Source organism: Geospiza fortis, unplaced genomic scaffold, assembly GCF_000277835.1.
Source record: "Geospiza fortis unplaced genomic scaffold, GeoFor_1.0 scaffold200, whole genome shotgun sequence".
In the NCBI taxonomy this organism is placed as follows: domain Eukaryota; kingdom Metazoa; phylum Chordata; class Aves; order Passeriformes; family Thraupidae; genus Geospiza; species Geospiza fortis.
Window position 1 is genome coordinate 856,976 of NW_005054353.1, and position 19,086 is coordinate 876,061.

General features: G+C 37.2%; 1 protein-coding gene across 1 annotated transcript in view; it reads left to right on the forward strand.

The window, feature by feature from the left end:
* Positions 1-19,086, forward strand: part of VPS13B (vacuolar protein sorting 13 homolog B) — a 431,388-nt gene that overhangs the window by 7,841 nt on the left and 404,461 nt on the right. The window contains exon 3 of the mRNA XM_005423449.3: positions 670-813. Within this exon, the coding sequence (XP_005423506.1) occupies positions 670-813 (144 nt within the window). The remainder of the gene's footprint in view (positions 1-669; positions 814-19,086) is intronic.

Consider the following 19,086-nt stretch of genomic DNA (forward strand, 5'->3'; position numbering starts at 1 on the left):
ATCCCCTGAGGCTGTCCTGCAGAGTTGTGGTCTGTGTTGGATGGAATGCCCAGGCATTTCTTAGAAGTTCTGGACTGACTTGCACAAGTTTTTAAACCAGTAAGACCTCTACATTAGACCTTGCTGTGTAGGATTCTGGTTTTGCCAATGAAAAATTTAATAACTTTGTATTTACTAAGTAGTTGGATGTGAAAGGGGCAACAATGGGCCAGTCTTACGAGAACTGAGCTCTTAGAACTCTTAAGCACTAAAATATTTCAAAAGAAATTGCCTTACTGTGGCATTGCCAATATTTAATTCCAAATTTGTGATCTTCATGGTAATACTGGTTGTATATCAATTGAAGTATTTACCTTCACTCTGTCTGTTTCTACCTGTACCTTGAATGGTGAAACAGTTTGCAGTAGCTTCGTGTGAGGGAGAGGTCATTTTAAGTTATCTTTTATTATCAAGGACATGGTAACCCAAATGTCTCCTTGGAACAGACTAATTGTGACATAATCGTGTGAGTGATTATAAAGGCAAATGCCAGGTCCTGTGGCACACTGCTGATTAGGGGAGGGAGAATAACTTTTGACTTGTGATAGAACATTACTATTTTGAGTTACAAATGTGTCTGGAATTTTGATATGTTTCAGTAGTTAATTCTACATTCTTTGTTGTTGTTAGGAGCTGAAACTGCCATTTACTTTTTTAAGTGGGCATATTCATGAGCTTCGGATTCATGTGCCATGGACGAAATTGGGATCAGAACCAGTTGTCATCACTATCAATACAATGGAATGCATCTTGAAGTTAAAGGATGGGGCTCAGGTAAGAAATGTCATGAATGCTTTTCCAACATGGTGAGGTTCGTGAGAATAAGAGTTTTTGTAGGCCACTTTCTTGAACCTCTTCTGAAGAATCTGGTATGTGAAGTTGGGATCCCTTTTATTTTCTGAGAGGCTCATATTTTTCTTCTTGTCATGGCTAATATCTTCCTTTATGTTTATTTTAAAACTCTTTATCAGCTGTAGCTGTGTTCTTGCAGATATGAAAGCAAGTTAATAGTGCTCTGAGAGGTTTTTCCTATGATTAGAGAAGAAATGGATTTCAAGAGCAATATAGCATCCTGTGTTCTTCTGGCTTCTGTCTCCCAATCAGCAGTACTGGTTGCTTGAGTCAGCTGTATGTGGCACAAATCAGCACTAGGCATTTCTCAAAAGTTGTGTTGCTGTTATTGAAGGAATGCTTTGAAGATCCTGGAGTCTAAGTAATTTTTACCTTTAGAAATTATACTGCTTGCTTGAGTGTATTTGGAAGACTTGTATGTAAGGGTCTTCAGGGATTTTTCTTTCTTTTAGTTGCTCAGAGTAGTTTGTGCATTAGGCTGTTTTTACAGGCTCAGGTAAAGTTTCCTTCTGACATAATGAAGCTAAAATATGCAGTGCCTCAATTTTTGTCATATGTCTAACTTAGTTAACCAAAGTACTTGGTTATGTTAATGTTGAACTTGTGGGGTTTTTTTAATCAGCATAGTACTTTAATTCTAGAGAGGCTTACAAGTTTATTTGGCTTGTTGGTTTTCTAAAAACCTTGTTCACATTTTGATTTCAACAGTGCTTCACTTATATTAAGGATCATGCAAACAAAAATTTCAGTTTGTGAAAAACTCAAGTGTTTGGTAGGGAGCTTGATGAGCTGTTAACATTTAATGTTAATAACTAGGTACAAGGCAGCAAGAACATTGGAAAACACTTTCCTGTTGTTTGATATTTCTTGATATATCCTTTTACAGTTACAGAACTAAGAGGCTTTTTTGCTGGAGTAGAAATCTCTAGTCCTAGCTACCCACAGAGGACATGCTTGAATTCTGTAGTTACACTTAATCTGTGTGCATATGTGGATGTGCATATATACACACCACCAGCCAAATATTAAGTACTTTTCCAATGTTAGGGTTAGCTTTTGAGACCAGATGTTCCATGAGAAGTGTGGTTTTGGGAGTAGCAAATTGCGACTAATTATGAATTGCAGAAAAAGATTTGTAGCCCATGACTTTGTGCAACCCAGAACTAATATTTGATATTGGACCTTGCAGATGGCTACTGCTGAAATGATCAGATTTCCTGCTTGCATGGTATTTGAAACTTAAATTTTGTGGTGCATACATCAAAAGGTCAAGTGTCATGAATGTAAAGCCCTCTCAAAACAAGTATTTGTTACAGATGTTTAAGATTCAGAGGCAAGAAAAGAGTTTTGAAAATTGCAACTGACATTTGAACAAATTATTCATTGGTATGTATGCTCAGGAGGGTAAAATTTGGGTCTGTGCCATAGAAGGATTATCTTTGATGAACAAGAATGTGGATGAGAACACTTTTATGCTGTTTTCTGAGGATATGGTTTAAAAAGCTGACAAGTTGAATTTCATTTTTTTGAATTACTATTTGAGAGTGTTCAAAGTGTGGCGTGTACTTGGCTAAAACCAATTGTCATAAAACTTTTTGTAATCAGTGAATAAAAATACAAATGAAATTAAATATTTCTGTGGAAAATGGTAGTGAAATGAACTTTCAGTGAGTTTAGCTCCAGTTGGAACTGTTCTGCCAGGAACTTCATGTCAGTGAAGAGCATAATTAGCAAGAAAGCTTAGTTTAGTTCTCAAATTGATTGGCTTGACCCTGTATTTCCTTCCTCAGGTGAGACCTCTAATGAGCACAGGGATTATTTCACCTGAGCAAAAAATAAAGTTCTTGACCTCAGCTCAGTGAGATGTGTTTTCTTTGGAAAGATGCTATTTCAAGCAATTTTTCTGTTGAAGATATATGAAGGTTAAAATACATGGCATTGTTTGAAGCTATTATTCAGTGACCCGACAGATTTTGTAAAAAGAAAGAGAGGGTTTTGCTCACATCTTTGAAGAGTATCAGTGCCCTGGGGTGCTTTTGTATATATATGTTTTACTGTGAAGCTGTGTCATCGTTAGTTCAGCTTCAGTATTACTTTAGTTAGGTTTTTTTGTTGTTCATGCTTATTGCAGCATCTCCTCAGCTAAGCTTGGATTAGACAGTAATGGCTCAACTTCTAGTTTTATGCAACAATTCTTTTTCTAAGCAGAACTATTGTATAAGTGGTAAGATCACTTAATGATGTACAAAATCCAGAATTCTGTAGAAGTAGTGGTATTTACATTTTGAAGGTCTTTGCTTTTCCCCTTTTTCTTCTGTGCTTTGTTTCCTTTTTCTCCTTTTCTACATCTGGTACAACTGTTTCTAAAGCCCAAGTGTCAAATGTGGATACTTTACAAGAAAATGAAGCTGAAGTGCATTAACTTTGCAGTGAGTAAAGGGATGTTCTATTGAACAAGCTTTGTATGTGTGCTTTTGGTTATGGCTTTGGTTAGTGTCAGTACTTGAAATAGAATTTGGCTGTGAGATGTTTCACATTGCTTTTTGATGTCTTTCAGCCGAATGCAACTCTGCCTGTTTTTTTTTTTCTATTGAACTAATCTTCTGCAGCACTGAGTTTTAAGTATGAGCATTTATAATGTTCTCAAATATGTTGGTATGATTTTTAAATCTGTTCTTAAACACTTCAATGTGATTCTGAAGTTTGCTTGACTTGTATTTAAGTTATAGTAATTAACTGTCCTGACTCTGTTCTTTATGAGTGCTATATTTTGTTTTAGAAAGTGGTTAAGTTCCAGTATTTTATGTTCTTCTCATTACCTATCTCTATATATTAAATCTCTGGGCTTCATATAGAATTGAAACCACTTTTTAAAATCTGTGTTGACTGCTGGTTTTCCTATGAGAGGTTTTCTCTCTTTGTTTTGTTGGACTGTTCTTAACTCTTTTCTCTTCTACACATTCTTTTTTTTTTTAATATATTTGAAATTCTTTGCTTCTTTCTCTTCCTCTCTCTGTGCTAAGATATCTCCATGCCCAAACCAGAGGCTTTAAATTCAGGTAGTGCAAATTGGGAAGGACCAGCCTGTAAGCCCGTGTCTGTTTTCTTCACCTTCCTGCCATTATAACTAACAACAAGATTATTCTTCATGTTCCACCTTGAATTCTGTGGATTTTTGTCTTGGAACTGATGCAAATGAGGAGATCAAGGAGAACTGTGTTATTTGTATTACTGTTTCATATTTGAGTCCTTGCCTTTAAGCAGAACACAGTGCACCAGAAATATGCTGATGTATATGAAGGTTCCCTGTACTCCAAGGGTAATTATTTATGGAACTGGGGAAGTCTGTTAGGTTGAAGCACTTAGAAGCACACAGGGAAACCAAGCAGTTTGGATCAGCATACAGACAACTGAGCGTTGTTCCTTTCATGAGGCATTACAAAGAAAGTTGTGAAGGAATAGGATAATATTGTGGAGGCAGTGGAGAAGCCCACAAGCATGACTGTCACAATACCAGACACATTCTTACCTGACAGCTGGTAGAGACTGCCACCAAAGAATGCTGGAAGCAGAAATTGGTCTTGACTGGGAAATGACCAGGAGATGGGAGATGAGGTGCATTGACAGATTATGAAGGACTTTGAAGGTAAAGACAGAAGGCTTGTGTTTGATGAGAGTATAGTTATATGAAGTCTGCTTAGGTGGCAAAGCTTGCTCCAGATCTGAAGAAGTGCTCTAGTGGTTTTTTTCTCACCTGGGTTGTAGTAGTTTGGTTAAATGTGGCCCTATGGACAAGCAGTGCTGTGTTTTTCCATTTGGGTCCACAAGTCTGGTGTTGTGTGACAGCAGAAATATGGTAAGACTTGAAGTCAGAAGACTTAACTAACAGTCTTTAGCGGCTCACCTTTATGCTTTTTATTTGCTCATGGGGAAGCTTAAGGTCTTTATTTTTTAAATAAATTTCATTTGGTACTTACTTTCATAGTAGTATATTTAGGTCAGTAAATCTGATACTGAGTTTTAGCAAAATTTAAGGTGAAGATTATATCGAGAATTGCTCTATAGGAAGCAAACTGTGTTATCAGTTAGTGTTGAATCGTATCAAGTTAAGGATGAATATGAAATTCTAATTAAGCAGCCACTTCATGATGCTCTTATTTGTGTTTAAATAGAGTAATATCAGAAAAAAAGATTTTGTTTCTGTGTGTGCCTGCATACAAATTAGTGTATATATGAGTAACAAGAAAAAATTCCATATTATTTTGAATTGAAACAAATTGCTTTGTGCAAATCAGACTGTAATTTAGTGTTTTCCAAAGGTTCAGGAAGGTTTGGCAGAGACTTTCATTGGGTTTTGTGCATTTTCTGTCAAGAGCTCCTGTCTGAAGAGTTCTTATGTTTTCTATAAATTGCTCTATGTGAACAAAAGTGTTTAGGTAGGGGGTTCTCTTTCAAGGATATTATCCATTTAAGGGATAAATGTCACAAATGTCTTGGAAAAACACTTAACAAGCTTACTCTTTGAATAGAGGAAGTAGTAATGGGAGGCTAAAAAAGGTGCTAAAAAGGCTTTGCAGCATTTGGTTCAGACACTTTTTTGTCTTTCTCCAGTGATTTCAAATGAGAGGCTGAGGAGGAGAAGAGCAGCTTTGCTTAAAGCTGGGTAAATAGTCACATGTACTAGCTGGGTATGCAAGAGTGACCATGTAATTTACCTATTTTTGTTCCTGCTAACCACTTTAATAGAATTAAAAGCAAAGCATCTGATGCTTGAGATTGCAGTAATTATGCTTATGTAAGAAAAAATTGCCTTTGTGAATTTGTTCAAAGACTCCTGCAGGCATATTTCTTAATACTTAAGCTGCAGGAGTCCTGCCACTGCCCTTGTGTTGCCTCAGTCTGAATACCTGTCTTGTTTACCTGAATGCCTATTAGTGTGTTGCTAATTTTGGACCGTTTTCATGTGAATTTGCCAGTATATTTCTATTTGAGTCCTTTTCAGGGCTAAGTAATGGTGATTTCACATGTCTGAAACTGATTACTGTGAAAGGTATGAGAGATCTTGCTTGATTCCCTCTGTGCTTATTCCTGGCTTCTAGGACGTCTTTCAGTGTTGGTGTGCTGCCTGCAGGCAAAGATAGTGTGGCACCTCTGACCTAATCCTATTGCTTACTCTGGGGGAATGAACCTTGCTTTTTGGTGTTAGTCTAAAAAGATGTTTCTGGCAAAGAACAAGACTTGCAAACACTTCTGCTTTCTGGCTTGTGCAACCCTGGGTGACATCTTCAACAGCTGTGCTGTACCGAACTCCTGAGAACACCCCCAGGGACAGAAAGAGCAGTCATAAATATAGCTGGGACTGTATTCTTGCAAAGAGCTCTGATTTTGAATGCAGTTCTTGTCAAGAAAATCTTTTGATGTTGTCAAAGCAGTTAACAATCTTGATCTTAAAGACCCTTTCCAACCTAAATGATTCTATGATTCTAAAATCAGGTTGGTCAATAGGTGTTAAGACCATATAACATCAGTGTTTTTCAATAGCTTTTTTTGTTCAGATGAATGGACTTTGCATGTTGTGAAGAGACAGCCAGGTGAGGATATGGCCCTGTGTTGGTAAAAGTGTTGCAACTTAAGGAAGCTGCCAGGAGCTGTGTGTAGTTATAGTTTCCCCTTCAGTTCTGTAGCAGCAGTTTTACCAATCATATCAGGATAAGATAATGAAAAGTAAGCCTTAAAAATACCTTGCCCCATCACTCCCATCTGCCTTGGCTTTACTCTATTCCTGATCCTCTACCTCCTCTTGCCAGTGGCACAGGGGACAGTGAATGGGGTTGTGGTTAGTTTATCACACTGCTGCCACTTGCTCTTTAGTGGAAGGACTTCTCTCCATCCCCCAGAGAGGGGTCCCTCCCACAAGGGACAGTTCTCCACAAACCTCTCCAATGTGAGTCCTTCCCATGGGCTGCAATTTTTCATGAACTTGCCTGAACTATCTCTTTCTAAACTGATGATTTTCCCTGGTTTGCGAAAAATGATTGAAAGACAGTCCTCATAATAAATAAAGCTGCAGGTTCCCTAGCTGCCTTGTTGTAATTCATAGTGCTTCAATCATTTTGTATACTCGTACAGTTGGTTTGTCTTAGGCATATAGACTAGGCATCTTGTCATCTGTCCCAAGTTCACTTCTTACTTTTCTAAAATTTAGGTATTTAGAATTAAGAATTGTTTGGGGTTTTTTATTACTATTTGGGTATTCTGGCTTAGACTGGTTCTTTGCCTTTTTAAGATGTCACTTGTATGTAGGGAAACATACCCTTGCCAGAAATGAAATAACACTTTTCAAGTTTTAAACAACTTATTGCTCTCCAAAAAACCAGTTTAATTGTCCTTTAAATTCAAGGACAGAAATATATTTACTTACATGTAAATGTGGATTACATACATTAATGTCTCTATACTTTATACACAGTGTAAATGAACTTTCTTGTAACTGCCAAATCAATGCCCCATGTTAGGGGTCTGATGTCTTTTTTTAAATGCTTGTGTGGTGCTGGTGCTGTACCTCAATTTATGACCCTTCTATAAGCTTCAGAGACTGCAGCTTCAATTTTCTTCCTTCAGCTGATAAAGTTTGAGGCAGCCAGATTGAAACTTGCATATCCAGCAATCAAGAGAGCTCCTCTGGAGTCCACTCTGACTTGCTGTAGTGTTCCAAGGATATTTAGAAAAGTAGGCACGAAATAATTTGTATCAGATTTATGGTGTTGTTAGCTTAGTACAAGATGCTTGTTTGGAGCATGACTTTTGAAGTTTGTTGGTTTTATGTGCAACATCAGTTGGAATTCTGTCCTTCTCAAGTAGCAAGAGGAAAGGATAATGGGTGTGGGTGTAATATGTGAAGGAATGCTGAGGCTCCTAAATGGACAAATGGGTTAGGTGAGAAAAGATTAAAGAAATTCGATGGATGTGAAGTCACCCCGAGACAGGAAGGGTAGATCTTTTTGGAGTAGTGCTGGTGATCCTTTAAGCTTTCATATGTGCACAGGTAATTCTAAATAGATTGTTTAATCAGGTGAGGGTAGCACGCTTACATGAAGAATTCTACTTGTTTGCCTTGGAACACCTGAATAGCTGAGAAATGTCTCACTTACTTTGGTGGAACCCTTTTAGGATGCCATATTTTGGGAAAAAGGAATCCTAATTTTAGATGTGTTGGAGTAGTTTTCCATGTATGTATATTTTTTTGGGAATCCTGCATAGGGCTGAATTTATTGAATCAGTCATAATATTTCAGTAGTTTAGTGCATTTTAGTAGTTTAATACACTATTATTTTAGTAGTTTAATACACTATTATTTTCTCCTATGCTTTCAAGAAAATATTTTCAGAGCAGATTACTAAAACACAATTATTGCATGGGTTTGTTCTAAAATAGATATGGATATGGGGCTTGCTGTTTTCTGGATCAGCTTGTATTTCAACAGAAATCAGTGCTTTATGTGACATGTTTTGGATTTGTACTTTTAAAAGCCTTGTTCTTTTGGGCAGACACTCTTAAATTAATCTGTGGTTCTCACTACTTTTTTTTTTATAATTCCCTCTTTTTTTTCTTATCCTGGGTTGGGTTTTTTAAAATACTTAAACTGTGGGCACTGACTTCCTAGCTAGATTCCTCCTTTCTACTTAGAATTCCAGTTTACCTATAATTGTGCTTTGATTCTTGGCTAGAAGTTGATTAATCTTCTTTCTGGAATCTCTTCACTCATCCACGTGTTGTCTAAGTGTGTGCTTGTCTGATCAGTCTCATTCCACTGAATTATATATTGAGTAGCTATCAGCTGACCTGCTGATCTTTCTGAACTATGGCTAGTACTGTATTTTTTTTCCAAGAGTTGTGTTTTGGGACTAGAGAGTGTCCAAGACCTGGTGTCTATATTGCAACACCATGTCAATGAGCTTGGCAATTTTAACATTGGCAACTCAACATAGAAAGTGAAGCAGTAGAATGGGTTCATTTTCAGAACTGAGTTGTTTGGGAAATAGCATGGTGAGAATTCAAAATCTCAAAATTTAGTTTTAAATCAATAAATGTTTATAAACTTTTTTTTTAACACGATCTTTGTTGATGGAAAATATTTATTTTCATTTGCTGAAATTTGGAGTGTTACCAGCTTGTTGCACATGGGCTACTGCTTCTGAAAGAGCTAGATAGCAACCTATGAGGCTTTTCCTGGAACTGGAGTGTATTAGATTTAGAGGTTTGTTGGCATAGAAAGTGCAAGCTGTGCTTGGGAATGTGTTCTGACTGAAGCATTTCCCCATGTCTTAGTTGTGGAGACTTGTATACTGTTGAACGTATTGTTATCAAATAGGGCACAAGTAACAGAAAACCCATTTATCTCTGTCTCCCCTCCCCCTCCTTTTTATTTTTGCTTCCATTGCATTCTATAAAACTAATTCTAGAATCTGACTGTAACTTGCCGCTGATAAGTCATGTTCCATTAAAAAAAAAACAAAGAAAAATTGGAAATCAAATTATGTAAGCCAAGAGCTGTTTGGCCCCCAGATATGCATGCTTCTCATTATTCATGCACATAAAAACGAATAAACCCATGCCAAATGGCTGTGTTAAAAAAATAAATATTATTTGTTTTAACCTAAAGCAGGTGCATCTCTTCTCAGCATGAAACATCTTGTTTCTGTGCTCATCTCTGTATGACTTCTGGCTTGCAATACAATTTCACTCCAGTGAGCTGCCTCTTACATCTTTCCACACTTAAAATCTGTACAATTCCCACTTTGCTTGTGAAGTAGTTCAAATATTGACAGTTTCAGTAGTGTGGAGCCCGTGTGGAGGAGAAGAGTGTTTTTCTCAGAGGAAGCCCAGGTTTCTCCTTTTGCTTGTTTAAAACTGTAGTTCCTTATTTTCTACTTAGTAGTTCTAGATTCCTTTGCTTGGGGGCTTGTGATGTTACTTAACAAGTGAGGAAGCAGCAACCCCACTTACCTGTTGTACTGCACTGTTATAGGAGCTCCTTCTGGGGCATACACTTGTGTGGCTATATACAGATGTATGCATATGTGCATTTGTGTTTATACCTGTTATAGATGACTTTCCTTCTGTCTTCATTTCATTATTGCTTGATGGTAAGAAGGAGCAGTTAGGACAGGAAATATGGATTGCACTCAGTGCATAGGTAAACAGTTTGCATTGGTTATAATTTCATGTTAATCCAGTTATAAGGCAGTGAGAGCAGTCAAGAGCCATTTTCTGATTGCTTTGTGAGCAGGTACTGTCACACAAGCCCAGCTGAATAGTAGTCAGTGTATATTTAACTTGCTTCCCTCAAACAAAAGCTTTCTTTTTTCCTGGAGTTCTTTAATAGACCATTGTCACATGTTCTGTGATCACTAGAAAGTTGCAGACCCCAGACTATTTTATACTACATAGTACAGCTGTGTTCTGGAAAGTTCAAGAGTCTGAATGTTACAGTTGTTTATAAAGCAAATCACTTGAATATGCTGTGTGGAGAGAGGAGATGATATGTAAGAGCTTTCTAGGCTGCAAAGTGAACTCAGAAGCTGAATGTCAGGTTGAACTCCTGGCAAAGCACCAGTTAGAAAGTGCATTGTTGAAATGTAAATTATGGTTTTGTTCTGTACCAACTATGATAGTATCCAATAATTTTTTGGTGGAGTGGCTGTGCTGCTAGGGAGTTGAAGGAATTATATACAGGACGGCAACATTGTAGCAGGGAAATGGATGGCACAATTTAAATATTAGAGCTAATGCAGCATTGACCAATTTAACTTTTATTTTAGACCTGTGGAGTATGTTGTGGGTCTCAGAGTTGTGGATTTGAATGTGAATGCAATAGAATTGCTTTTAGTGTGGCTTAATATGCTATATTTCTGGAAAAAAACCCCAAATAGTCAACAGGTTAGTAGGTAAAAAAACCTACTAATATCACTAGCTAATTTAACTAATGCTAGTGATTTGCATATGCTAATATATTTCAGATGAGTTTACCTGTGTTAAAGTAATTATTGCCTCTGGATTATGTGTGAGAACAAAGAGCGTCTGTGTAGAGGAATTTTTAAAAATCTGCTTTGAGTGCTCAAGAAGACTTTGTCAAACTGTCACCTTTTGGTACCTCCAAAAGATGATGGGGACTGTTGGCTGTTCAGGTCTTCTGGATGTTCATTCCTGATACAGGTTCCCCTTGAAGATAATTCTTCAGCTTTGTATGTCGTGCTTTTATTGTCACATCAAAATTAGCTGGGAAAATAGCACATCACCTTGCCAGAAGCTTGTGTGTTAATACATAATGATTTTTGAAATATGTGAGTAACCTAAATTGTAACACTTAAAATTTTCAAAATAATTACAAGTGTTCTGTTGTATGTTTATGGGTTGGGAGACAATTCATGGAGACAGAGAAGAGAGTGATACAAGAGTTCATCTATTTGAGGAACTGTACTGCAGGATAGTCTGGGACAGGAAGCTAACTGAATTGGTCAGTGCTGGCCAGCCAGCAGATCTGTTCCTCCCTGCCACAGTCCCTTTACTTCTCTTTGGTGTGTACCAAGCATTTGGAGAGCAGAAGCTGGCATATCACTGATGAGTCTGAATTTGCATTTGCTGTTAGACAGCTCAGGGTTTAAACCTACACTAGCTGCATGGAGAACAAGGTTTCCACAGGATGTCTTCACTGTTCATAGTGGTGTACCAGGTAGAAAGGGTTGTTTGGTTTCTTCTTTGCTGTGGTTAATTCAGTAAATTGGTATTTGGGAGTGATCTCATGGTATGTACTCCTGAATTTCAGAAAGGAACACACTTGCACAGGAACAGAGAGTCACAGTGTTTTCTGCAGTGTTAAAGTTGAAATTCAGATACCACAGCATTGCTGATGTTTGTTCCAGAAAATAGGTTTACTAAGACAAATAAAAGTACTAACATGTGAATGGTGTATTTGTCTTTATAAAGCACAGAGGACCTGTTCTGATGTGTAGATACAGTTGTATAAAGTAGAAAGATTAAGAGTAATCCCTGTCCATTTACTGATCTTTACTCAGTTTTTTCCCTGACCTACTTACAGCAAGGAAACCTAATGCCAATAGTCAGTGTCTTTTTTCCCAGGTACAGGGAGGAGGGGTATATAATCTTTGGCATAATTCCTAGAAGTTTAGGATCATATTCTGATTCCACTTTCCTGGTATAGGTCTGGATTACTTCAGTTGATTTACTTTGGAGTAATTCCAGATTTGTCCCAACCCAGCTGACATCAAATCAGGACCCCACAATCCAGCTTTGTTTCATGTAGTTGGGTGAAGAGTTTGGATTTGTGTGGTTTAATGGGGAATGAGGTGAGGTAATGCATGTAAAAATATTTCCTTGGAGAGGAAATAGTTTTTCCTCATTTGTTGATAGATTAAAGCATAGATAAATTTGTTGGAATGTGTTTTAGCTCCTCATTACAGCAGAACCTACTATTTGAGAATGGTCATGATTACAGATTTTGTAGTGGAAAAATCCTGCAATTTGTTCACCTTTGGTAAAAGGATCTTAGAATTCCGAAAGACGAAATACTCTTAATTCTATCACTACAAAGCATACTCTGGAATTATAGCTTGTTCTTTTTGGAAGGAGTAGTATTTTCTCTAAAAGCTTATCATTGAATTATAAGTTCTTAGATACAGCTTAAGGAAAAGAATTCCCTTTACTCACCTATTGCTTGTCACTTACTTTGAGATACCTGCACTTGAAGAATGGTTCCTGCTAAATAATTTTGATGTGCAGCTGATGTAGATTGTATTTTATTTTAAAAACTTATGGATTAAAATAAATTCAATCTTGGTGAGCTTCATGTCTTCCAAAAGAATGGATAAATGTTCAGATTTAAATGTGTGCTTTCTCTTCTAAGGAAAAATCATTGTCTTTGCCTCTTTACAGGCCATAGAACCTGAGGGAAATTGTGCTGTGTTACTGGCAATACTCAGGACCATCCAACTGTTACAAAAGTGTGAACTTCAAATGTAAATATTTTTTTCTTTGCTTCTGGAGAAAATTGAACAAACTTGATTCCTCTTTTGAGAAATACGATTTTTTTTTTTGTTTCCTCACCTCTGGCATGTTTGTTTAATGGTTCTGCCACTGACTTGCTAAGAAACTGTTCTGAGGCCCTCACCTTGGCTTCAGGAGATCCACTTGGCTTCCTTTACACGTGCAAAGGTCCACAGAGAATGCTATGAGGTTATCCTTAATTTTCAGTAAAGTCCTTAGGTATTGCACCTAATTGGAGGATGAACAATGCAAAGCTGCTTTTCCTTTTTTATTTTATATGTGTAATCATTCTTCTGAAAGATTTTGTCATGTAAATTGAGTTATTAGATTTGCAAGTATTTTCAGTTAAAGATGAAAATGTCTTTTAGTTTCATTAGATTTCAAAGCCTGTTAGGCTTGTTAACTTCTCAGCATTATTCAGTATTTCAAATTAGTTTGGGGTTTCAAGAAACTAATCAACAGCAGCAGTAATATGTGATTACTTAGAATTCAAGTCATTCAAGTCACCTGAAGATCATTGGTCCTGGTATTCTAGAAGTGTGCTGGTAAATGTGGGACTATTTTTCAAAGAACCCCAGTGGTTTTCCATGCAGTTCTAGGAGGAGAGGCCTCCTGATCAATGCAATCAGTGTTGCTCTGCTGTTGGCTATGGGGAGCACAGTTGATGGCAGTGTTTCAGTCCTTGGGTGGGTGGGCTGCTCTCAGGTTTGTTTTTTATTCCTAGTGGTAGGAGAGTGTCATATTTCACAGCTTCTGGAACACTTTCTGTAGGTGAGTATCATCTGGATTGTGCTGTGTTATGTGTGTATTTCTGCTGCCTTCTGGAAGTCTCTGCCTTCCTGTATCTTTACTGGATTCCAGGTGTTTTAAGCTTTCTATCTACCCTGCAGTTTTTACCCAGGATGGCCTGGTGAAGACCTGAGAAAGAGGGCAGACAGGAGTGTGCTGCTGACTACACAGGACTCATTCAGCCTGTTCTTGATGGTCTTCTTCCCATATGTTCCTCAGATGTGGACAGTGATGATATTGTGGGATAAATGCATTGTTCTGGCAGTGGGAAGTGGACATCTTTCCTGGAAGCTCTTCAACCCTTTTCCCAGCATGGATTTAAAGATGGGTTTATTATATGATGGGGGAGAGGCTACAAGCCCCCTAGATAAAATGGTTGTGGGGAGCAGCCTGCCTGCTTCACTGCAGTCATCTGGTATGCAGCTGAGGTTCTCAGGAGAGGCGGCCAAAGGGAACAAGCTAGATGAATTGTCCTGCCATACTGCACATGGCCTGTGGGTTATAAGTTGTTCATCGTTTATACTTGCTTATGATCCTTAAGAACATTAAGATTTTGCAGTAAAACTTTAGAAAAATACTTAACAGCATGAAAAAAATCTGCTTAAGCCACAATGAACTCTCTAGTTCCTTTTACCAGCCTTTCACAAAGAGAGAGCATCTGGTGGACAGAACAGATCAGAGTCCTGAGTGCATATGCTAGTGGTTTCATTGTCATCAACAGGCATTACATTTTTGTTGATTTATTTTGTGCAGTGACTAAAACTTCATTTCCTGCTCTGTTAAGGATGTTCTACTTTGCTTGACTTGTACTAAAATGAAGTATGGTTGTTTTATCCGTATAAAAGTTGAAAGCAGTTGTGTGGCATGGAGTTAATGGTGGACATATCTTTTATCTACTTATGTGTATGCACCGGTTCTTTTCATCTGAAATCCTCTAGTTGTTGATGATGCTAAATTTTCTGCAGTTAACTTTCCCTTCTCAGGACTGTAATCTAAAGGTCAAATACTGCAATCTATTCTTCATTTATTGCGTATCAAAGAGTATTCCTCTCATAAATGTAGCTTATAAAAATGTAGTTTATTACCCATATACCAATTATTTAAGCACTTCTGTTTTTAGTGAAGTAAAACCAAGTGCATCTAGTTGTAGGAAAGTCAGAGATTTGCTTCTACTGATGTCTGTATAATCCATCAACTTGAAAAAAGAATATGCTGTAGCTGCTCAGTCATTTTACTTCTGACATTTTTGATGCAACCATAATTTCTCCAAAATGGTGTTTTTAGTGCTTCTTTTGTCTTGGGAAAAAAAAAACCCAAACAAGATACTGCATTTGGAACAGCACAGGGCAGTGTTTTTCTGCTTGTCAAAGCAGAAAAAGCACAGGGCCCTCACATTTTTGGTCTTATTCAGTATTGAGCTGTATCTAATTGAACTGCTCCTCTCTTGTGTATGAAGTGTAGCTTTGATGCCTGGTTCTCTACTCTGGGCTGTGTTCCTGGATGTGTTTCCTCAGCAGCATTGCTGTCTCTGAAGTGCCTAATAAGGTTCATGAATCCTGTGATTAGAGGGCACCGCCACGAGATGTTCTTTTGGAGGAGAGAACTGGCTACACTCAGAGCTTGGGTATCTTGTGGCCACATTTTTGTTTTCAGGTGGATGCTTTTTTTTGTGTGTGAAACAGCAGAGTTTCTTCTGACAAATAAAGTTATGCTGCTTTCAGTAATGTTGGAAAACTTTATTTGAAACAGAAATAATAAAAATACAAATTTTCAGAAATCTGAAAGTGAACTTTGATGTTTCCAATGATATGTTTCTTTTTCCACCACTTTTCCTCTTGATCTTGTACTAAAAGCAAGTATCAAGGTTATGAGAGCTCTAGAGCTTGACTCAGTGAATTGATCTGTATGTTAGGATCTGTGAGGGACAGACTTGCCTCAGAACTGCCAGCTCATGAGCACTCATCTTCCCTCTGGCTGTGCTGGACATGGCTGGAGGTTGATAATTCTGGCCCACAGATTCCTAGTTTAGGATGCAGTTATAAGATTCTGACTATGTTTAAAGGTAAACTGCAGTTAATTTGAAAGTAACACTCAATGTCTTTACACATTGTTAAACCAACCAGGTGGTTCTACTAATGCCAAGATCCTATCCTGTCCTTGGCACCAGTGGGGCTGGTATGAGTTCTGTGGGTGTTGCTTGTTAATAGAAGATGGATCCTGGCTCTTAAAGTATTTTTTATGATCTGCTGACACTGGTATTTAATTTTTTCAGATTTAATAGGCTTCTGAATTCTCCTCAGCAGAGAGCAATGTAAAGTGCTCCATTCTCATCTTTTGTGGGAAACAACTGGTAGGCAGTTTGCTAGTTCCAATATGGCCAGTGCCACAAGGAGAGAGAAAGCTGAGAGAATTGCAGCTAGCAGTTATGAGAAGATCCCCTGCTTGTGACATTCCACTCTAACAGAAGCATTAAGGAAGCATGGTGTGCTGGGATTGAGCTTTTCAAGTGGTGGTGTCCTTCTTTTTTGAAATTTTTCCTGTCCTGCTCTGCTTCAAAACAGCAGCACACACGTACCTGTTCCATTCTTGCCATTCTTCCTTTTGCCTCATCTTAAAATAATCTCATGGTTAAGTTTTCTTTTTTTCTGTCCTAGTGGTTTTGATGCCTGACCTGTGACCTTTGCCTATCTAAAAGGTCTGGTGTATGACATTTTACATTTTATGACTGTAATATTCTCAGATATCTTTACCCAAATAAAACTCCTGACAGTAATACTTGTGTCTTTAACATGTCACATACTATTATTTTATAGTTTTGTTTTTTTGTTTAAAAAAAAAAATCTCTTGGATTTGTCCAAAAGGTTTCTGTATAACAGTCTTATATAGGTAGAAAGCAAGGACATACTTAAGTGATTGTTCTGCTCTTTTTAGTTTACATTGCTGTTTCTAAGGCGACATATAATGCTTTAAGTGATTTATAAAGTAGCCTTGTAAACACATGCAGGTCATAATAGTGTTAAAGCTTCCTTTGTACATGATTTTTTTCATCATTGAACACTCTTGTAATTAATTCAAGTGTGGTATGATCCTGTCATTTATGCTGACTTGATGTAACTTCTTGCACTAATCACATCTTGATATTTATTTCTTGACTATAACTTCATGTCAGTTTTACTGCTGTTACTAAGAAATGGTTTTGTTCATGCAAGGTTATCCTCTTTTTTCTTGCAATTTAAGAAACACAGGTATATTCCCAAACACATAATTTCCTTTGCTCTGGTTTTAGTTCACTGCAATGTGCAGCCTGTTCAAAAGAGCAAGGACTTAATCTGTTCTGATGCTGAAAGGCACCATGTATGTAAAAGCAAATACTGAAGTGTGGTGCTGCTTGGTTTTGATTATATACTGATTAATCAGTAAAGATTCCAGATGAGCAACACATCAGTCTTGCGTGGTGTGGAGACTTTTTTTCCATTTGTTCTTGCATTACTGTTTAAGATCTTGTTTTAGCAGTGCTGGAGAGCAGGCCAGGAGGATGTGGAAGGGAGGAGGAAAAGAATGCTTATTCACATGCAGGTCAGCTCACATATTGACATAGTTTGGTAGGCTTACAACATTATCAAAATTATTCTCAGGAGCTCTCTCAGGTAGTTAAACCTATTTTCAGTTTTTTTTTCACCACGTACTTCACATCACCACTTGCTGTCATACTTACTGTTTTTTGAGGTGCTGTTCTGCTATCTGAGCTTATTCTTTGCCTTTCCAAACTCCCCTGCTTCAACTACCTCTTTTGTTTAACAAAACTACAGTGCTTCAATTTCTACTTCATTTTGAATGTTAATGTAGATTTATTGGAACTATTGCATAGGTGATTTTGTTTTAATTAAAGGAGTGTGAGACACGAGTAGGATAAGCACGCTCCCCATCAGACAGCCAGCACTTAGAAACTTCTGCAGTCCTGAACCAGTTTCTATAAATATTTGCTCTATTCAGAATCCTGATCTAAACTAGGCTGAAAATTAGCATAGCAACTGATTAGAAGACAAAGGTAACTTTTCCCAATTCTTATAGTAATTAGAAATGTTTATTTCTTCCAGATTGAGTTTCAAGGATTGAGAAGTATTCATCTGAAAAAATAAGTTATATAGTACTGTCTTGTTGACTTAAATTTATGTGATAAAAATTGAAATTTGGCTTCTATTTGGATGAATCTCATACTTTTAAAAAGATTGAACGCTTGCACAATTTCTTGTGGGAGTTTCAAAGTACTTTAGTTTGGTAGCAGAGATAGTGTGCATGGAGATTTTGATGTTTGCATTTTTTTCTGGCAGTGAAAATGCAAATAATAGTCTTTATCATAGGTTTGTTTATAAATGAAATTGTTTATAAACTCTCACATGAAAAAGTTTTTAATGAATACCAGTTTATTTTAGGAAGAATTGTCTTTCCTTTACTCTCTCGGGAATGCTATTTTTGTCATATTTTTCTCTTTATTCTTTTGAGAGCTTTAATTTCTAAAAGTTATTTCATGTACTGTTTAAATACTTGATGTTTTATCCAAAGCTTCTCATATATATCTTTAAAACCACTTTATATTCTCACTAGAATGTTAAATATTTAAGACCGAGATCACATCACTGGAATGTCATGTCATTTATGATCCATTTTATTAAGCCATTGCTTTCCTAGTTTCATAATTAAAATCACCCCTTCCATGAGAACAAAGCTATATACTCCATTTAACACAGAGAATGGTATTATGAGAGAATTTGACATTCTCCAACATAGAGAATTTGTAATATGAATTCAAATAAAAAAATTAAATTACAATAGCTGTATAAAATGCAAACATTTTTCTCCACCATTATTTTTTTTTGGTATAGTCTAAGAATTGGAGAAGACAAATTATTTGCACAAATGTGCCTTGGAATTTGGTTGAAGAGAGGCTTCAGAGTGTGGTTTTGGGTGGCTTGTTTGTTTATTTAATTATTCTGTGTGTGAGGCTGCAGATATAATTTCCCCCCACGTTGAGTTACGTTATCAGTAAATCAGTTCTTTTACTCCTGTGTAACAGCAGCTGAGACAATCTTCTAGCTACATGAAAGATGCTGGAAAAAGTCCCTAATGAAACTGATGAGCTTATCAAGTTTTGAAACTAGTCTCTAGTGCATATAGAAATTCAGAGACAATGCTCTGGGGCTTAGAGGCTGGGCTGTTCTATTGAAACTGGCTTCCTGCTGGTGTTTGCTATGTAGACACCTCATTTTCATTCTTGCTGGGGCCAGGCACTGCCTTTTGTAGAGCATGCAGAAGGCTGCTTGTCACTGTAGGAGATCAGCTTGG